Genomic DNA, 20,713 nt, shown 5'->3' with positions numbered 1-20,713 from the left:
GCTGCTTCAGAGCAGAATTCATCCTGGAAACCACCGCCCTCCTCAGGCCGGCCAGAGGCGCGCACCCCGGTCCAGCTCACCAGGCGTGGAGGCGGGTCTGGGGCCGGGCACCGGGTCCCCCACTGCATTCTCGTCAGGGTCGCCGCTCACCACGGGTCCGGCCCCAGCAGCTGTTCTGTCACCCCTCTTCCCACCACGGTTCTTGAGCCTTTCCTGTTAGGTCTCCCCACTCGCCCAACCAACTCAGCCCGAATTCTCCCTTCATCACTAACCCGACATTTTCACTAAAAGGCTTTATAGCACTGTAGAATTCGCCTGGTTCAAGGAAACCTAGTTAAACCAAGCCTTCAGATTCAAACTACCGGTTCCTGCCCGCACTGCGGTGTCACCATATGCCCTTCTAACTTGCCTAGATACACAATGAAGTTAAAAACTATTGACTCAGGTTTTTTAGTCATCCTATAAAATACTTTCAAATAATTAGGTATCACATTCCCATTTTGTCATGTCCAGCTTTTTCAACCCTACCCATAATCTGTGACTGTCTCACCCACAATCATTTTGGAGATTATTTTGCCATCAACCCCCAATCTAATCAATTACTGCATTTATAACCACCGTGTATCAGAGATGAGGGTGAGGCTGCCCACCACTCCGGAAAGGGTTTTGGAAGAACCTCTTTGGGGCACGAGTGACCTGTTAGGGTTCTTTTCAAGGGGGAAAGTAGAAGACACCACCGTACACTGCAGATTTGAAAGACTGCATTAGAGACTTAAGTCATTTAGACTTTTCAAAAGCAGCTTATCCAGAGAAATTTACATCTGCAAAATATGATTTCAATTTTTAAATTTTATAGACAATCATCAAAAATAATCAACATACTACAGCTAAACCTGGAAGTTCTCACTACCTAAGAACATCACCAACAGGTTTCTAGATGCATGAATACACCGGCTTTCCAAAGCAGGCAGGAATTAGACGTGTTACATGGCACGAACTTGGCATTAGAATTTAAAGAGGTGTGACCTACCTCTTGCTGAAAGGCCTTACGCGAACTGCCACTCTCACTTGACTGTTGTCTACTTTTAAGGGGTCTGCTCCTGGGCAGGGGCTCTGAACTGCAGTTCCTTCATCAGGAGGACATGCATTTGCCGGGGACCCTCCCCGTCCACTTGCAAGAACAGTGCTTCTTGGCTTCCGAGTGACCTGAGGGCGAGGCGCCCTCCCTCTCGGTGTTGGTGCAGCTGGGCTCCTAAGCTGAGACAGGCCGCGCTTTGGTGTCAGTTTGGGTTCTGTGAGGCATTTTGTAGGTGTTCTTTTGTCTAAGCCTTCAAATTTTTTAAAAATTTTCACATCTTTCCCCAAACTCCTATGGTTTAAGTTTCCTGTTCCTGACGCTTTGATGCCCAACTTGCTCTGAATGGATTTTGTTGCCAAGGGTCCTGACCTGACCACTGCACCCCGACTCTGGGAACCAGTGGGTGCTCTGCTGTACTTCACTGTGACAGTCTCATTTGTCCCACTGAGGGCAGGAGCTGTTTCTTTATATTTTTCATTAGCCACCATTTCAATGTCCTTTGGGTTTTCAGCTAAAGGTACAGAAGATGGAACAAAAGACTTATCATTTCCAGTCTTTACACTGGTACTAGTTTCCCGTGCAGCACAATCATCTTCTGTTCCACCTCCCACATTCTGTGTTGTTTTCCACTTGTCCAGAAAATCTATGTGAGCACGACGCTGTAACGTAAGACGTGCTTCTGCTGCTTTTTCAGTTGTGTCTCCCAACTCACTACCAAGCAAAGACGATTCTTTGTTCCTTGTGACTCTTCTCTGAAGTGTCAATCTACCTATGGGGTTTGGGGTAAGGGGCATATCTCCTGTTTTTTTACAGGCAGAAATGACATAAGTACTATTTATGTCTCTGATTTTACTTGCAGATCGCAGTAATGGATCATCATTCTCACATTCTGACATGTCTGATTTCGAATGCAGCGTAAGCCTGCTGCTGTGGGAAGGACGTTCAGCGCGAACTCTGCTGGGAAGACGGAACTCCGAGGCTATCGTTGTTATTCCTGTTACTTGCAGGATATACTGACATTGTGGCAGCAGTTATTTTTAAACAGAATTTGTTGAAGAACCTAAGCTCTTCTTTGGATGTTTATTTGACTTCCAGCCATTTTGTATGTTATCAGTTTCCAAATTACCTAAACTACAAAAAAAAAAAAATTAGATTGCACAAACTACAGACTTCAAAAATATGAAAACCTTGTGAGTTATTTCACTGAAAGCAGCTTCTCAGAGGACTATGTCAGAACAAATCACAAAGCTCCAGCTCAGATACTGTTCGCAAGCAAACCAGACAAATCTCCGCCCCAGAGAGCTTAGTCTTCACGCAGTAAATACTTACTGAGTCCCCAGCATGTGCAACCCCTCTGATTGATTATATTGGACTCAAAGACAAGACCGCTTGCTGTTCCCATTTCCTAAGTCTAGAAGGAACACACAGATAACTCTTATCAGGCCAAATGTGCCAAATGACTTACAAGATGTAAAAAGTGCACGTCGTAGAAGATGTATGGTCAACAGCACAAAAAGATGCTGCACATCACTAATCATTAAGGAAAAGCAAATAAAAACTACGAGATACACATCACAGCCATTAAGATGGCTACTATTAAAAAAACTAGAAGTGTTGGAAAGGACGTGGAGAAGGTGGAGCCCTGTGCACTACTGGGAATGCCAAACGGCTCAGCTGCTGCGGTAAACAGTCTGGAAGCTCCTTTAAAAATTAAAATTAGCATTACCGTATGACCCAGCAACTCCACTTCTGGGTATTTAACCAAAAGAACTGAAAGGAGGGTCAGGAAGGGATTATTTGTGCGACCATATTCATTCAGCATTACTCACAACAGCTAAAACATGGAAGCAACCCAAGTGCCCATCTACTGATGAACAGCTTACCAATATTCCTACAATGAAATATTCAGCCTTAAAAAGGAAAGAAATTCTTCAATATGCGACAACAGGGCTGAGCATTGAGAACATTAGGCTAAGTAATATAATCCAGTCACAAAAAGTCAAATACTATGACTCCACCTACACAAGGTACTTAGAATAGTTAAAATCATAAAGACAGAAAGTATAATGGTGGTTACCAGGGGCTGGAGGGGAAGGCAAAATGACAACTTATTATTTAACAGGTATTGGGTTTCAGATTTAAAGATGACAAGAATTATGGGATGGTCGGTGGTGATGGCTGCACAGCCATGCGAGTGTATTTAAGATGCATGCTTACAAAAATGTACACTTAAAGATGGTCAAGATGGTAAATGCTATGTGGATTTTAACACACATTTTGTTAAGTGCACAGATTTTCTTTTTTAAGTACCCCAGCAGGGGGAGTAGGGAGAGGGACTAACAGAAATCCGAGCATCTAAATGGAAGACTGGAGTAAAGCGTGTTTATTATAATGTTGAATATATGTTAAATACGGGAATGCCTCAAGGAAATTAGTTTGAGAGGTGTCACAAGGCAATTTATTCCCCAGTAACTACCAGAGACAATGAATATGGTAAGTACTGTAAATGAGTTGCCTGTGCAGAGAAAAACTATGCAAGACTAGATAAGCAGACAGTCTACCCTTTAGCAGTTAGACAAGGTAGACAGGTGTGTGTGTAAATACGTCAACAACATCTATCAGCATTGATGCTTAAAACGAAGAGAACCTGCGACCGCCACGAGGCCGGGCTTCCAGCCCTCTCGGCATCACACCGGTTGTAGTCATGTAAACAAGTCTTTTAATTTGCATGCCTGCTTCCGCCCTGTAAAATGACGCTCGCCGACTCTTCTAAAGATCACAGCTATCAAGGAGCAAAGAGAACTTAATTTTTAAGTAGTCTCTTAACGTTTAAATAAGTAACAATCATTACCAAGCATTCATCAGGATCTAACATCTCCCGCCAGCCGTTTAACTCCAAGTAGAGCGTCTTCTTACGGAAATGCCCTAAAGGCAAGAAAGGACTCTGGAAACTGCAGCTCAAAGCTACCTGCTAGAGGGACACACCGAGGCGGCTGCTGGTCAGGCCGTTTGGCTGTGGGGCCGGGAGAGCCCGGGACGGCCGAGGGATAGGTCGCCGCCCACTGTGCCCGCCACGGCCAACCGACGGGGCGGGGCCTCGGCGGCTGCGGCCAAGACCCTGGCGTCCGGCGTTCCCGTCCCGCGCCCTCCTTCCGGGAACCCGTTCGCCGACCCGGACCCCGGGGCCAGCGTGGCCGCGGGGCTCAGACCGCCCGCCCGCACCTCCCGACGGCGGGGACGACCGCCCGCACACACCGCCCAGCAGCCACACGTCGCCCCGCGGGGCTCCCCGGCCTCGGAGCCCCTAGCGGTCGTCCCCACGCCACTCACCTGCCCCACCGCCGGCTCCTGCGGCCGCCGCGTTTTGAATGGGCGCCCTGCCTCCTGATTGGCTGCTGGGCGTCGCGTCGGGAGCCGCGCACTCGCTTCCTCCCGCCCCCCGGAAACTCGGTTCGTGGGGTCGCGGGTAGTCGGAACGCGAAACCCGCCCCGCCCCCGTCTCCCAGGCAACAGGCCCCGCCCCTCCCGGGCTGGGTTACCCGAGTAGCTCTGGCCCTACAGTTCGACCCAGGAGGGCGGGTCTGGCCGCAGCCGGCAGCCGCGAAAACGGGTCAGGAGAGTGACCGTGACTCGGTGGGAAAAAGAAGAGTCCGTCCGCCTCACGTCGAAGACTTCGCGTTGTAAAAATAGTTGCTTGCGCCCAAGCTAATTACAATATTTATCACTTTTCTAGTATTTCTTACGCAAAACGTGGACGTGGCAATTGCACTGAATATCTTATTTTCCTTTAATCCTGAAGATCTGATGAGCTGAATGGTAATAGTATCCTCAGTTTACAGATAACCGAGGCTTAGAGTTCAACTTGGGAAAGATGAGACAACTAGCAAGTGGCGCGACTGGAATTCCAAAGACCATGGCATTAAGGTTTGACCCGGTTTCAGTAAATATTCCAAAAAGATTTTGAAACATGAAAAAGTAACAAAAATACATCCTGACAAATAACCAGATCAATGAGAGGGATTCTAGTCAAACAGGTAAAGCAACAATGTTTTTTTAAATGGCAAGAAGTACAAATAGAAATGTATTCAGTGAGAGAAGCTGAAGGTTGCTCCAATTATATAGGAAAACTGAATGGATGATACTCTAAAATTCACTCTAATCATTCTAAAAATCATTCTAAAATTTAAAGTTAAGTTATAGAGAAACCACCAGAAAAAAAAGAATATAGTATTTACCAGATCAATGCAAAAAGGACCATTCAGTTTAGAAACAAATGAAGACACAGCAAAGGAAAAGACTGACATCTCAAATACATAAAAATTTTAAACTTATGTATAATTCAAAATAATAAGATGTAAGATAACTAGAAAAATACATTGACTATGACAGATGTAAAGAACTCTTTCAATTTTATAAGGAGAATAGGTTTATACACAGAATAGAAAGTAAATATAAAAATGGGCAATGGTATTTCATACAAAAAGTTCACATACACACAAAAATAATTCATATAAAAATAGAATGTAAACACCCCACCATTAAATGCCAAGTGTAAGAAAAAATGTAAGCACAAATTTTTTTAAAAAAATTTTAATCTTGGTGCTGGTGAGTTTACATTAAAATTAAAAGTATACATTTCTAGCGACATAAATTGATAAGCTTTTTGAGGGCAGGAACCATATCTGTTCATAGTATCCTTAGTGCCTACTATAGGTCTGATACACAGCAGATGCTTACTAAATATTTCTTGAGTAAATAAACCCTTCTTGAAAATAAAATTGTAATGTATTGGAATAACTATAAAGATACTCATACTCTCTAACCTAGTAACTGCACTAGAAAAATTTATTCTAAGAAAATATTTCAGTAGAAACCAAAAAGTATGCAGGAAAATGGTCAATCCATATTGGCTCCAAAATGGAAAAAGTTGCAATGCCCTAACATGAGAGAATGCGTTAAATGGTTACAATTGAGGGAAAAAATAATAAATTCTATCACAATGATTCAGTGTCCATTAAGATTATAATTATGAATTATCTAGGACCAGACAGCATGCGGCCTACAGACCAAACCGTCATCTGCGCTGAGGCTGTGAGCCCGGCTGGAGCAGCACCTTCCCTGTCTCACTCTTGCCTCCCCAGTGCCCGGCACAGAGCCATCAGAGGACCTTTCTGTACCACTAGACATAGCTCCCTCTTCTCGTTCATTCTCTGTTAGGAGCTTCCTCCTAACAGGTTAGTACCTCACAGAGTCAAGAGCCACCTGTGAGTCACTCCAATTTACACAGGAGGGATTTCGATCTTTACGTATGACACTGAGGTGGCATTTCTCTCTTCACATCCTGTCCATGGTTGCACAGAAGAGAGTCATTTATCCTCTGGGTACCTCATCTGGAAACTGCAGGTGATAACGCTACCTCCCCTGAAGAGTTAGAATGAGGATTAAATTAGATAATATATGCAAAGTGCTGAGCATAGAGCCTGACACAGGATTAATGCTCAATAAATGTAAGCTGCTAGGTTGCATAACCTGATAAAACTCTCCAAAACCCTGGAAAGCCCTATTCAAAGCTAGTGATGAAGAACTGGAATTATGCAATGTTAGGGGTTCTCTGTTATCATACTAATGACATAGTTTATGAAGGATGAGGATTATGATTTAATCCCTAGAAATAAGCACAAGATGAAATTCAGAATCCTTCGGTAATGGGCTCATGTACTGTATTAAAAACAGAAGAAAGCAATGAAAACCTGTCTCTAAGATGGGAGCACTACCAATCTCCATTTTGCTTCAACTTGATGACTTTTTAAGAGAAAACCAGCAAAAGGAATCTAGAAGATACAGACTCAGCACAGAGTTCGTAGGGTGAGCAACAGGAAGGGACCCCATTTCATTTCGAGCCTCAGTTCCTCTGAGTCGGCAGCTAGCATCCCGCCTGATGGGGGACACGGCCCCCTCTCCAACCCCCAGAAGCGGCTGACCTTCTTTCTCTAGTTCAGGAGGAAGGAGTGCTTTTTTACTGCCTAAACAGCAGCTGTTTAAAATATCCTGTATTTTTTTTTTATCCTGAGTCAGGCTTTTTTTTTTAAGGTTTCACAAGAAAACAGTTTGGTTTCTACATTCACCCATATTATCGAGTCCCCCCACATACCCCATTGCAGTCACTGTCCATCAGTGTAGTAAGATGCCACACAGTCACTACTTGTCTTCTCTGTGCCACACTGTCTTCCCCGTGACCCTCCCCCCCACACACACCATGTGCACTAATCATAATACCCCTCAGTCCCCTTCTCCCTCCCTTCCTCCCCACCCGCCCTCCCCACCCCTCCCCTTTGGTAACCGCTAGTCCCTTGGAGTCTGTGAGTCTGCTGCTGTTTTGTTCCTTCAGTTTTGCTTCGTTGTTATACTCCACAAATGAAAATGTCCTGTATTTTCAAAGCGGTTTTCCAATTTGCCTCATGTAAGTTACTTTGGGAGATTAAAGTAATAAAACCTGCGTGTCCCTCGAATTCCCTCTCTCTGAGCTTTGGCTTCTCCACCTGGGAAGGGAGGCGACGTCTAGACTGCTAGAGGCAGTGATCGCCAGGGAAATCCAATTAGACGGTACATGGGAAACTATCTGAAAAATGTGACACACTACTGTGTGTAAATTTAAATGAATATATGGTTTAAGTATATACAGTTACTTGTCAAATATGTGTGAGAATTAAGTAGATAATGTAAATGAAATTGCAAGCACATTGCATGGAACATAAGGTCTCCACAAAGGTGAACTAAATCAGAATCAGCTGCATCTTTAGTCATTGAAATGAATGCTGTTGTTATTTTTTCTTAGATGCAGATCTTATTTGCCACCTGCTGCAAACTTTCCCTCCTTTAGGCCCTAGTTTAACATGGCCTCAGAGAAATAGGTGTCCCTGCTGATGCACAGGGCCAGGCCCACAGCTGTATGCTGCATTCATCTCCATCTCCCTGGGGGCCACCCTGCGTCACATACCCCGGCCCCCCACCCTCCCTCCATCTGCAGCATCTCTCTCATCTGAGAAAAAAGTAAGGTGCCCCACCCCCACCCGCTCCTCGCTCTCTGGCCCCTTTTCTAGTTCTCCACCCCTCTTTCCAGGCTTCCTCGGCGAGGGCATCACAGGTGCAGACGGGTGCGAGGCTCATGGGATTCACGTGGCAGAGGCTGCGTCAGGCCGGGCTGTCAGCCTGGCAGCTGCAAGTGGTAGAAGCCAGGAGAACGCAAGACTGTGTGTCCTGAACAAAACACTGAGAAGTTAAGACTGTCATTAAAGCCAAGGGGGAAGCAGGGGCCATTAAGGCCCCCAAATAATCAATCAGGTTTTCGGTGAGCACAGCGGTGGAACTGAAGGAGAACCAAGAAGTGAATAAGAGAGTCGGGGGCCTGTCCACGAACCTGCTGAGACGCCCACAGCTGCCCCTGACTGAGGCTAACCACAGATGTGCGGGCAGGGCAGCCATGGCAGGCATGGCACAGGATGCCCTTCTGCCCCTGTGAGCTTCTCAGAGGCTCACTTTCTCTACTTCCTCACCCCTCCTTCACGTCTCAGTTCACTGCCAGCTACCTTGTACCCAATATCCCCCATTATCATCACAGTAAGAGGCAAGAAAGGTGCAGTTCTGGCCCCTGAGCCTCAATTAAACAGGGCTCTGCTTTTTCAAAAAACTACAGACGCCCCTCACCAAGGTCACCAGTCACCTTACTGCCCTATTCAAAGCCCTATTACCGCCCGCTCTAATAAATGCCGCTCTTCAGACCTTGTGGGACTTGAGCCCTCGGAAGTGCTTAGTATTGTCAGGACTTCATTTTAAATCACTCTTCTGTGTTGTCTGAACTCTCTCTGCTCAGCTCCCAAGTCTCCTACGCCTCCTTCTCAGTCTCATTTCATTGCTCTTTATTCAGTGAAATAGGCAGCTAAAGAACAAAAGGGAAGAACTGTTTGGGGACTAGAAATCAGTTTCTTTTCTGGGAAAACTGAGCGTGAAGAACCAATGCAGATTTTCGATTGGATAAATGCATACAATGGTTGGAGCTCTGGCAGCCTCTGTGGACCATGAGGTATGGAGCGGTAGGAATGGGAAGGAGCCTGGATCGCTGATGACAGGGAATTCCATATCAAACCCTGGACTGCCTACTTCCTGGCTTCTTTCACATAGACAAATATAAACTTCTGTTTTTTAAAAGCCATTTATTTGAGTTTTCTGTTTTTGCAGTCTAATCCTAATTAATACAACTTCCATTACCTACAAAATAAGATTCAAGCATAACTTAAAAGGCCCTGTGATTGGTCCCTGCTCACCATTCCTTCCACCTGATCTCTTACTACAGCCTTCACCCCAATCTCGTCTTGATTCTCAGCTACGTCTAACCACATGTAGTTCTCGGAAGACGCCTTTGTGTCTTGCGTGCGCTTCTTAGTGCTCACATAGCTATCGGGGAGCACATGCCCTTGGCCTACTTCCACCCTCCCCGGGTCAGAGCCTCTGCAAGGACTCAAGTCCAGGCGACAGTTTTCTGAGTTCTCCAACATAAACCAGGCTGACAACGGATGAACTGTTGGGCAAAACCTATCCCAAATAATCCGTAGTTATTCTGAAAATAAAAGCAAGTATTTTTTTAAAAATCCACCAGAGGGAGACAAACTGAAAGAAAACACGTAGAAGGCTTTCAGAAGTAAAGCAAGGTCATTGAAGCCTTCTAGATTATAAACTGTACAGAAAAATGCTTAATTCCTAATCGATGGTCTTTTAGGATACATATCTATCATACTCCAACCAATTTCATTATACTGTAATTATTAAAACATGGGCTGTATACATGTAAAAACATGTATTTACCTGCTTTGTAGGTATTCACATGCATGTGGGGTCCACAGCAAAAAAAGGTATGAAACAATTACTGGATCAAATACTCCTAGGTAGCAATTACTGAATCTCTTCTTTGTGCAAGATGCATACATTATCTCATTTAATCTCCACAACCCATAAAGCAGGGATTGTTATTGTGAGTATGGCTGTTTGACAGACCAGGGAAACTAAGCTTCCTGGAGGTTAAATAACCTGCCTGACATTTTATGACTCAAGTTGCAGGGCCAGGGTCAGAACTTGGAAAACTGGACACCACTGCCTGGTACTGCCCCGCTACTCCGATCTGCTCTTGTACAGAGATTCTGTCTGGGTCTCAGATTTCTGTGACTGCATGATAAGCCCAAGCATTAGACAAACATAAAGGCCATTTAGAGTTGGTCACATTTTGTATTTTTTTCCTAAATTCTAACACGTATCAGCCCAAGAACATTGGAAGTATGTACAATCACATGCTTGTACTTTTGGACGTGGTCTGGTTGACAAAATCTGTGAATTTGGCTGTGATCACACTGTGACACACTCTGAATAGATTTAGCAATACTACCCGTAATTTAAGAAGAAACAATTATTTTGTTAGTAATCCTTTTTTAGTTTAAAAAGAAAACAACTGAGAGAGTATTAAATGTTCCAGATGCTTTTTTCTCTTTGAATCATGCTGGTTTCATTCCAGAGAAGATTAGTGAGACTTAAAAACCATTGCCAGCCTCAACGCCTACTGGGTAACCTATTTTTACATAAAGGAAGCTCTAGGGTTCACTTAGGAAAAACAGTTTTTCAAAAAGCCCAAGTTTGTCCTTCAGTACGTCGTCTCCTTCCCACTGTGATTTGCCAACTCGGCCCAAGGTCATTCTTCACATCTTGTTGAAAATGTTGCCAACTCTCCCAAGAAGCTGTTTTCCTAAAGGGAAGAATGAAAGGTAAGGCTGACTGACCTTCCAACAAGTACACGGTGAGGTATTAGATGCTCTCAGTGAGGATGCTGAATGTGTATAAATAACTCAGCTGTCCATATTAACCCCCAAATACTTCATAATCTCATTTATTGGCAAATTTCAATACTAGTAGTGATCAGGCTGTCTAGAATTGTCTAAAGTGTTTTTATAATCACTTTTTTGTTTGTGTTCATATAAATCAGTATTCTCATTTTCAAAAACTGCATAAAAAAGAGTGTGCCAAGCGGCTGCATCTCCTATTTGTGTTTTTAAAAGCACAGCTGCCAAGCGAGAAGCCACTGGATTGAGAATCAGACATCCTGTCAGTCTTTCCAGCAGGAAGGAAAGGGGGTGCTTCCCCAGGCTTGTGGCTTCATGAATGATTCCACACCCGTCCACATGCCTGTACTCGTTTGCATAAAGCTTGATTTTTTTTTTTTTTTTGGTTTAGACTACAGTCTGTGCTCTGACTCACTCAGGAAAAAAAATAAATACACCCTCAGAAAGAGTTCGGCATTTTGTTCCCAGACACAACTATCTGGGGCGCAACACAGAGTTTAGTGTTCTACTTGGATTAATATTTGCTCAGTTTCCACCAGCACGCAAAGATGAGTAAATGATGGTATTTTTCTGTCTTCTGTGATGAACGGTGCTTCCACAAGCCCTGGTGGAATAAACTTGATGTGTTTAATTATTATGAAATTATGCCCAAAGAAATGTTGTGCATCGTATCCTTTATTTCTCCCAGCTGCATTTCTTAGATATTAAATTTCTGTACCACAGGCTTTCCCTGGACCCAGACATCCACCCCGAATGACAACCGTTGGGCCCAAGCAGTTTGAGATTATATTCCTATGAGGACACCCCTAGTTTATCAGTTTGCCCACACTTCCTGAAAGTTAACAAGTGAATAACAAAGGGCTACCCTAGAAATCTGCTCCACTGTTTGAAAGCCAGGCCATCCAAAATAATGTAAGCTACAGGTGAATTTTTTCTATTTTTATTTTTTATGAAGGTACATATAATAAAATGCACAAAGCTTAGGGTACAACTCAACGAGCTGTGACATGCGTACATACTCATGCAACCACCACCCAGAGCAAGATGTCAAACGTGAATTTTAAATCCTCTGGTAACCATAGAATTACAAAAAGTGTAATTCATTTTAATAATGTATTTTTTTAACCAAACAGATTAGAAATACTTCAATACACAGTCCACATAAAAATTATTAATGAGGTATTTATGTCCTTTCGGCCACATTTTCGTGCCTAGAGCCACAGTGCCAGACAGCGCAGGTCTAAGGGAACTCCTTGTCCCTTTCGCGGGGTGTAGCGATGACAGAGCAGGGTTTCCGGGTGGGGCTCATGTTTTTGTAGTCCGCCCGGAGAGAACTGCGTCCCACCCGGACAGAGAGACGGAATTCTGCAGCTCGGGTCCAGGGCCACATGCTCGCGCCTCCCTGCACCTCTCTGGTCCGTTGGCTCCCGCTGGCGGCCGGTCTGCGGTGTGAGTCTGACTTCTAAGCTCCTATGTACCCAGTGGTACTCAATTCATGCCAACTTCAAAGTTATTCCATTTTCTTCCCCCTGCCACTCTCCTTACCTCAGAAATACACAACAGAAAAGAAGTGCCACGTCAACAAAGGCATGAAAGGATTGCGTGGGCCCCTCTCCAAAACTGGGGACACCTGAGCCCGCATTTAAAGCTGCTTGCAGGACTTAGCTCAAGTAGAGAGTGGAAAACGCCTTAAAAAAAATATTCCCGCGCAGGCCTGGCCTCCAGATCGGCCTTCCTTTTGTTTCTTTTGCTCGCCACTCCCCACCCCCACCTTTTTTTTTTAACGCAACACTTAGTTTCTGGGTAGCTGCAAGCCAGGATTGCCCCCGGGATTGTAAACGGGGTGTGAGGAACTCTCAGCACAGAGGAACCGTTCCTTCCTCTGCCCTCTCAGGAAGCCCCTGTTGGCAGCTGGGCTCTTGATGACATGATTACGCAGCCCTAGGGCTCCTACCTCATTATTTTTAGCAATTCTTTCTATTAAGGCTCCATTTAAATGTGTTATGGATTCTACTTTCATGCACGACCTTCCAGCTTTGTGAGACTGAATTTCATTAGCCTTGTTTCCATCCATTTCCCTGAACAGTTTAAATCTTTGGTAATCTGGCCCATTCCTGGCATGTAGTAACTGGTACTCCTTCGTCACAAGGTCACCTGTAAATTTACCTTGTTACCTGAGGACAAAAGGAACTCCTTTCTCCCTTTGTACTACAGGTACTCAGCCTGGGGTAATTAGGTGTCCACCCATGGGATCATTAGGGTCCCGCTTCCTGGGGTGGTGGCCCCCCACCCCCCCGAGCTGAGCCCCCTTACTCCGCCCACTCTGCTCCTTGGAGTCCGGAGGGGAGACTGGCTGTCACATCCATAGTTTTCTCTCCTTTCCCCTCTTCCTGCCCTGCCATAGCCCTCGGCTCTGGCTCAAGGTCCATTTCTAGGGATGGGAGAGGTTTTCATGGAGAAATGAAATAGGCAGAGGATGTGGGGTTCCCTTCCTCTCCACCATGTCCCCCACTTCTTCCGGGCTCTCCCCTCTCCTCCCAAACTGCTCAGAGCAGCGATAGAACCGCGGGCTCCTCAGGGCGGCTTCTGACTCTCTGAATTTGCCCTGCTTGCCCGGGGCTCCAGGCCGACCCTTCCCACTGGGTGCCCCGTGTTGGGCTTCCACCCGGTGCCAGGCTCACCCTACCCATTTTATGTTTAACCACAAAGACTGTGTCTGTTTAGTGACAGAATGGTAAAACTGGTATTTGAATACAGGCCTGTATACCCCAGGTTTGTGTCAAGATGAAAACCAGGCTTCAAGGAGGATGAAAGGCAACAGTGGGTGACTGTAACAACTAGGGGAGCGTGGGGAAGGGGAGACGGAGGCAGGGAGGCCAGGTGAGGCCACTGTATGGGTTTGCAGGTGAGGTGATACACAGCCTGGTTGACACTGGGGGCAGACACAAGTGTGATGGACACTTGGAGGTTGAGGATCAACATAATTTGGTGACCAATTAGATGGTGAGCAGTGGGAAAGGGCTGCGAATGGCTGACACTTTAAGATCCGGGAACAAGTTGTCAGGAGATGTCAGGAGGCCCGACCAAATCAGTTAAGCCTCTTTGATTCTGTTTCCTCATTTATAAACCGACGAGGTTGAACAAAATAATCTCTCGGTTACCTTCTAGGGCTAGAGCTCTTTCTCCTTGACTTCAAGAGATGTCTGCCTGTCTGTGCGCTCCTCAAGGAGTAAGTGAGGATGAAGTGATGCCCGTTAAGTGGTGTCTGTTTTTGTTTTGTTCTCGAGACGCTGGCCAGACTGCAGAGCAGCGTGCAGCCAAGGGAGCCCCCGCGGAAGCACCCATGGCCCAGGAGCTCTCGCCTCTTTCATAGCGGATGTAGGGAGGGGAGCTCTAAAGCTGCAGAGACCCAAGCAACCTGATTAGCTTCTCTATGCCTCAGTTTCCCCATCTGTAAACAGTAACACTAACAACCGTATCAGGTTGTTACAGGAATTAGATGACATAGTACATTTGCCTGGCACTTAGCAGTCAGTACATTTAGCTACTATCATATTTCTTGGCTCCTGAAATCCCACCATTTATAGTTCATCCAAATAGGACATTTAATTGTTTCTTCAAGGATAAAGAAAAAAAAAAAGAAGAAATGAAGTAAGCCACGTTCCCCAAACCACAGTGTGAATGAGCTCCTCAGGGTCCCGAGGGGAGTGAGAGCAGAGTTGGGTCACCAGGCAGTTGGAAGGACAGGCGTGCGGCACTGGAGTAAATGAAGAAAAGCAGGAGGTGGTTTGGGGTTTGGGTAGCTAGGGGGCGGCAGGAGGGCACCCGCCTGGAGTGGGAGGGCGGGAGTGGCTCTCTGTACAGGGCGAGAAGGGCTCAGTGTTGGGCGGGGTAGGGTGCCGGGTGCCTCCACACCCCACCTGCCAGCCAGGGATAAGGTGGGCAGAGAAACGGTCACAGCTCTTGGAAAGCCAGGGCCTCTGATGCCTGCCACCCCCTTCCTTTACTCTGCCCGTAGGATGGGGCAGTGTGGAGCGGAACCAGACCAGTTCTCTGGCTGTAAGGAAACAGAGAAACCAGCAAAGGCAGCAAAGGGGACAACAGAAGAAAGAGCCAGTGTGGCCAAGGGTTCTGACGGCTGTGCACCCACCTTCTACCTCTCCACCAAAATTAAGCAGGAACAGGTTGAGCAGCGAACGCTACGCCCCAGCCCACCTCTGGCCTTCCCAGTGAAACCGCCATGACTTATAAGGACACAACGTGCCTGTCTCAGGCTTTGTCAACCGGAGCACCTGGGCCGTCCTCTGACCCAAGGCCTCCTGGGTGAACAAGAGAGCTATGTACAGCTTGTCACAACACCTGCAGAACAGTGCAAGCCTTGAGCTCCATGTTCCTAGAAACCTGGGAACAGTCCTTCCAGATTCATTCAGTGTTTAATAGTGTCCAATAAGGAACAAGTCATCTCCTTGGATACAGCTGGTGTCCGAATTTGAGCCTGTGTCAGTATGCCATGAGTCTCTGCTCTTATGGTTTTTATATTAAACATACATGGAATCACATGTTCCATCTTCTCTTGGGTATTGTTTTCCTTTTAAAATGTTCTATTGTTGAGATAGTAATTGTCTTTTGTGTATTATTTTTAATGTTTTTTACTTTGAAAAGCCTCATTCTATACCTGGGATTTTAAAAAATGCAATAATATATGAGGCAGTAGTGAAAAAAAGCCCCAAGTTTTATCATCATATACACCAAGGGGGTTACACCCGTGCTTCAGTATATTAGCGGTGTGGCCTTGGAGAAGTTACTTGGCCCCTCAGTACTTACATCTCCTCATCTGTAAAATGAAATAGTAACAGTTCCCACCCCATGGGGCTGTTGTAAGAATGATATGGGATTAAATTACTATAATCAGCTGCACATCGTAGGTCATGAGTACATTTCCTTTGTGACTTTTTCTACCACCGTAAGGATTTCAACTGCAGTCAGATTTCTGCTGCAGTAATGCTGCCCTAACAATCCAACATGTCAGTGACCTAACAGCCGTTCCGTGTCTTCCTCATAGACCTGCATGTCGCTTGGGCGGCTCTGCTTCAGGTTGCTGGTGAGGCTCAGGTCCGCTTGCGTCTCTGGCGGTGGACTGAAGGGGAAGGAGCTGTCTGGGTAAGCGCTTCTTAGGCTGCATAGCAGGACCACGAGACGGCAAGTCAAGCCATGCAAGCACATTTAAAACCTCTGCCCTTGTCAATCTGCTCTCATTCCATTGGCCAAACTAAGTCACGGGGCCCCGCCCAAAGGCCCCGGGCAGGGAGGTCCGCGCTCCCCGCAGGGGGACGGGGACGGCTGTTTGCTGAACAGCAATCTAATCCAACACAACCGGGGATTTCATTTTCATAAATGTCTGAATTATTCAGAAACAAATAAAGAGAACTAGAGCACCTACATCAAGTTTCCAGAACTATTCTCCGCCTAACATTTTAGGAGAAAAAAAAATCAATCCAGAATACATATTAAAACAATTCAATTTACTTGTTAACATTAATATACAAGGAAATTTTGTAAATTGTAAAACAGTACAAATATGAAAGGATTCGTTTTCTGATTTATCTCATGATAGTTACTCAATTGTACGGATGCTTTCTATAAATTGCCAAGCATTATAGAATTCAGTTTTCCTTTTGATGACCATAAATCCATACTTTTTTTAAAAGGTAGAAAAACTAGACCTATTTTAAATATTGTATCTATTTTTAGTATAAATAAGTGTTAATAATAAATTTTACATGTTTTATTTTAAGTTATACATCATATAAAGACTTGTCTGGGCACGCATGAGAGTCCAGCATCGTGCAGTTCCAGCGGCCCTGGGCACTGAGGGGCGGGCAGAGCGTCGTCATGGGGGAGGTCAGAAGGCTCCCCTGACCTCTGCGCCTAGCCCTCCAGCAGGCCGCGGACATCCACACTTCCCCTCCCCGGAGGGGTGACCGTGAACTAAGGAGCGGTCACCCAGGTGGTCTCTCTGGCTGCAAATGTTTTGCTGAGGATACGGACCCTGCTTTGAACTCCCAAGGCCCAGAGGAGGGAAGATGTGTTTTGCAGGCACACCGCCTGGGTTTGCGCCCAGTTCTGTGCACAGGTGCCGGGCCGCACCGCCTGGGTTTGAGCCCTGGCTCTACTGCTTACTTTGAGCACCTTAGGTAATAACCCCTCTGAACATCCATAAAATGTTGATTAAAAATAGTAGCTACCTCAAAAGGCATTTGTGAGGATTAAATGAGTTAATCGTCGATAGTAGTTAGAACACCACCTAATACTAATGCAATATTAATTCTCTGTGCCTTTGCCAACAGTTTAAAGGTTTGTGCTTTTATTTTGTTCCTTACAGAATCAATAAATAATTTTTAATCTTCCTTTTCATTTGTCAGAGAAACAGTGCCTATTATCTGGTTGAAAAGGAATTTTATTATCTCAGAAGTAATTTCTTAGCATACCCAGTAGCATTAAACTGGGGACAATGACCAGGGTCTGTTTAAGAGAGTGACATCACCTCATCCTCCTTGAGTCCCTTACAGGACCTTCTAGGCTCTGCGTTTGTTTTTCCCTCCCTACTATAAAAAAATCAGTCAAGAATATCAATCATTCTTACTCGGTTCATTTCACCACCTTATAGTCTCCCCTTTCTTGACCTTTATTTCTTCATTCACCTTCTACTTTTATTAACCACAGCATTCAAAAAATTATCATTGGTTTCGCTTGATATTATTAAAAGCTTAGAAATTAGTCACCTAAATACTTGACAATTACTTGCTACTTTTAACAATCATATTAAATCCACAGATCCATTTTTGTAACTGCCATATTACTTTTTAGCATGCTCCTTTTAAATGCAATAATGTAATGAAACAGGGTTCCCCCAGTACAGCATAAAATGTTACAGTTAGGTAGCCACTTTCTTGCTCCTTCAACCAAATGAAACACTGTCTTCATATTTATTTATGAGGATTCTGCTTCCTCTCATAAAATAGAACCTATATGCACAAAGTCAAGCCTTGATGCTCATGAAATCATGATAAACTTGTTCGGTTTTTTTCCTAAGTTGTTGTGAAATCACCGCGGCCCTTCTCATGCACGCCCACGCCCACCACCAGCTGCAGGGAATCACCAAAGTTCTGTGCGGTGCTCGGTGTGCCCGGATGTCCGTGCCATGAATCCTAACCGGTGAAGTATACAGCTCTGCAACCAAGGAGCTCAGAAAGGCTGTGAGGAGGCACGGGGCCTAATTACAGCTGCTGTCGCTTCTAGCCAGGGCATTGCTACCCACCAAGCCAAACGCTGCGAGGGGTTAGCTGCTCCCACAACTTTCACCAAAGCTAAGACAGACACCCTAAAATTCAGTCACCTTGTTGTGCAACTCAGAGGGCACTATTCACATCATCGTGCTGCCCAGCAGCGCTATGAACTTGCTCTCATTCGTCCAACCAGGCTGGCTTTGTAGGGACTGAAAAAAAATGAATGCAGTGAACTAATCCCCGCCCCCCAAGTACCAGCATTTTTTTCAGATTAGAGAAGCTGTTAGTGAAAGCTCCAGCAAGCCTCAGAGACATGGTCTCTGCTGTCAGAAGCTATTGGTCTGAAGCTTTCAGATCTATAAAGAAGCATTTACATATGCTAATCATGTCCAGTAGGATAATAACGTCTAGAATACCACAGGATGTCACCATCACGGTTTGCAGACACACGTCCTGTGCAGCAGTCAGATGGTCTGGATTTCTGGAACCTTAATGAAGGCATAACTAATATGGTTGATTTTAACCAGTGCAAGACTGACCGTATAAAATGCACTTTGACATTACAAATAAAATTTGTGAGACTGTGTCCATATTTTGGTATGGGAAAAAAGTGGTTATCATAAGCATATATCTGATTTTGTGTTTGTTTTTAAAAACCATATATCTAGTGCGTTCATTAGTGTCCCAAAGACCAGGCCTTCAGTTACTGAATAAAACTGGAAAAAGCAGTATTTTTGCAGAACAGAATGGAGATGAATAATTAGTTCTTTGAGAATACTATGTATATAATATTGAAACAACACTCGAAAAATAATTAAGAAAAGCTATGGAAGTTTCAATTACACATAAAGTAAATTGAAATCCCAAGAATCCCATTTTATAGATTTTTAAAAGGGGAGTATACACCTCAACTAGATCCTACTATCAACTCCAGTGCACACCAAATGCAAGAAGACTGTAGAAAATTCAAAGCTATTTGTCCTTCAGCTTGAAGTTATGATGGATTCCTCGGTTCCTGGATTTATAAACCCAGGGCACTTTTAGTCTGGGTATTTCTTTAAAACCTGTATGAATTTCCCTTGAATCATTTACAATGATCTCTTACTAAAAAAAAAAAGTCCTAAATGCATCCCACCCAATAATATTTCCAACAGCACTAACCAAATTATTTGCTAGTAGTTTGAATGAATTATACGTTTTATGTACAATTTAGTATCTACTAGTAAGAGTTAAGTATATAAACTATTTAATTTCTTAACACAATAGTGCATTTCCCCATAAAAAATTGAAATGTATTACTTACAAAACACACACACACACACAAACTCCACACTTCCCCTCTACCCACAAACCCATAAGAATTCAAAATGAAATCATATAGCCATTTCCCATAAAGAAACAATATAAAGTCTGCACTTTTTAAAAGAAGACAGAGTGAAAATTTCTCAGCTACCTTCTCCTCATAGACTTACATATTTGCCTTAATATTCTGCCACTTTGTCTGTAAACACATGCTTGCACACAACACACACATTCGCGTGAAATGTTATTTTCAATTGGGAATTCCCTACATCTTTCATATTTTTGCATTCATAAAAGTCATAAACAGTTATAATTGCATGAAATGTCTTAAAAATCATAACAATGGTTTACAAACGGCCTAATTACCTTTTTCTAAAGTACCCCATTTAACTAAATGCACTCCGTTGCCTAACACATCCCAGCAGCTTTACATCTCTAAAATGCTGCCCTGGTTTCAGAATTTTTGCTTTACTATTATTTGCTGATTCCAATCACTTAAGATTCTTTGTAATTCCCATGTAAATATCACCAGGTTTCAAAATAGGGAAAAAAAATGCTAAATACATTCCCTCCCTAGTTAAAACCGTCCCTCTGTTAGCAGAGCCTACGTTTCCTTTACTTACGCTGGATGACAGAGCTCACCAGGGCACACCAGGTCTCACTGCCAGCAGTTAATTAATGTGCTCACAGAAGTTCTGATGAACTGTTTAATCCTTCAGCAAGGGTGTTCGGTACTGTTCCAGTCTGCAGAGTGGGCACAGCAGATGGCTCAGGCTGGGAACCGTGGGAAGAAAGCGCTAAGCGGACTTGATGAAGGTGGGGCTCGGACACCAGCCAGAACTCAGACTTGAAGTTGCTGCCCACAGGGAACTGCCGACGGCCTCTGAGCCGGAACATCGGAGCAGCAGTGAAATCACACTCCAAAAACATTTTCCTGCTCTGGGTTGGAGGGATGTTAGGTGATGGGGTCTCAGAATGAGAAGGGCCAATTCAGAAGCTCTAGTATACTAAACGTACATTTGAGGTGATGGAGTCCTGGCTTCTGTGGCATAAAGATGTGGACATTTTGAAAGAATAACAGGCAGGACCTGGTGACTAAGCAGATTTGAAGACTGGGGAGAGAAATCCAGTCGGCGATGACACCACGATTTTGAATGTGACTGCAC

The 20,713-nt window shown here is 44.6% G+C and overlaps 1 protein-coding gene and 1 long non-coding RNA gene across 3 annotated transcripts in view; both read right to left on the bottom strand.

The window, feature by feature from the left end:
- KIF14 (kinesin family member 14) overlaps window positions 1-4,543 on the bottom strand; it is a 52,125-nt gene extending 47,582 nt beyond the window's left edge. Inside the window, exons 1-2 of the mRNA XM_073217192.1 lie at window positions 4,409-4,543; window positions 1,031-2,209 (exon numbers count right to left, since the gene is read on the bottom strand). Of these exons, the coding sequence (XP_073073293.1) occupies window positions 1,031-1,974 (944 nt within the window). The 5' untranslated portion in view covers window positions 1,975-2,209; window positions 4,409-4,543. The remainder of the gene's footprint in view (window positions 1-1,030; window positions 2,210-4,408) is intronic.
- Window positions 4,544-11,885: 7,342 nt separating this feature from the next.
- Window positions 11,886-20,665, bottom strand: LOC140844524 (uncharacterized). Of its 2 annotated transcripts, XR_012122980.1 has the most exons (3): window positions 20,171-20,665; window positions 18,356-18,454; window positions 11,886-12,499 (listed from the first exon to the last, which is right to left on the bottom strand). It is a non-coding gene; the product is annotated as an uncharacterized lncRNA (long non-coding RNA). The 2 variants fall into 2 exon arrangements; XR_012122979.1 differs by lacking the exon at window positions 18,356-18,454.
- Window positions 20,666-20,713: the final 48 nt, after the last annotated feature.

This window comes from Manis javanica, chromosome 11 (genome assembly GCF_040802235.1).
Source record: "Manis javanica isolate MJ-LG chromosome 11, MJ_LKY, whole genome shotgun sequence".
Taxonomy (NCBI): Eukaryota; Metazoa; Chordata; class Mammalia; order Pholidota; family Manidae; genus Manis; species Manis javanica.
The sequence above is the reverse complement of the archived record's forward strand: the minus strand, read 5'-3'. Positions and strand labels throughout refer to the sequence as shown.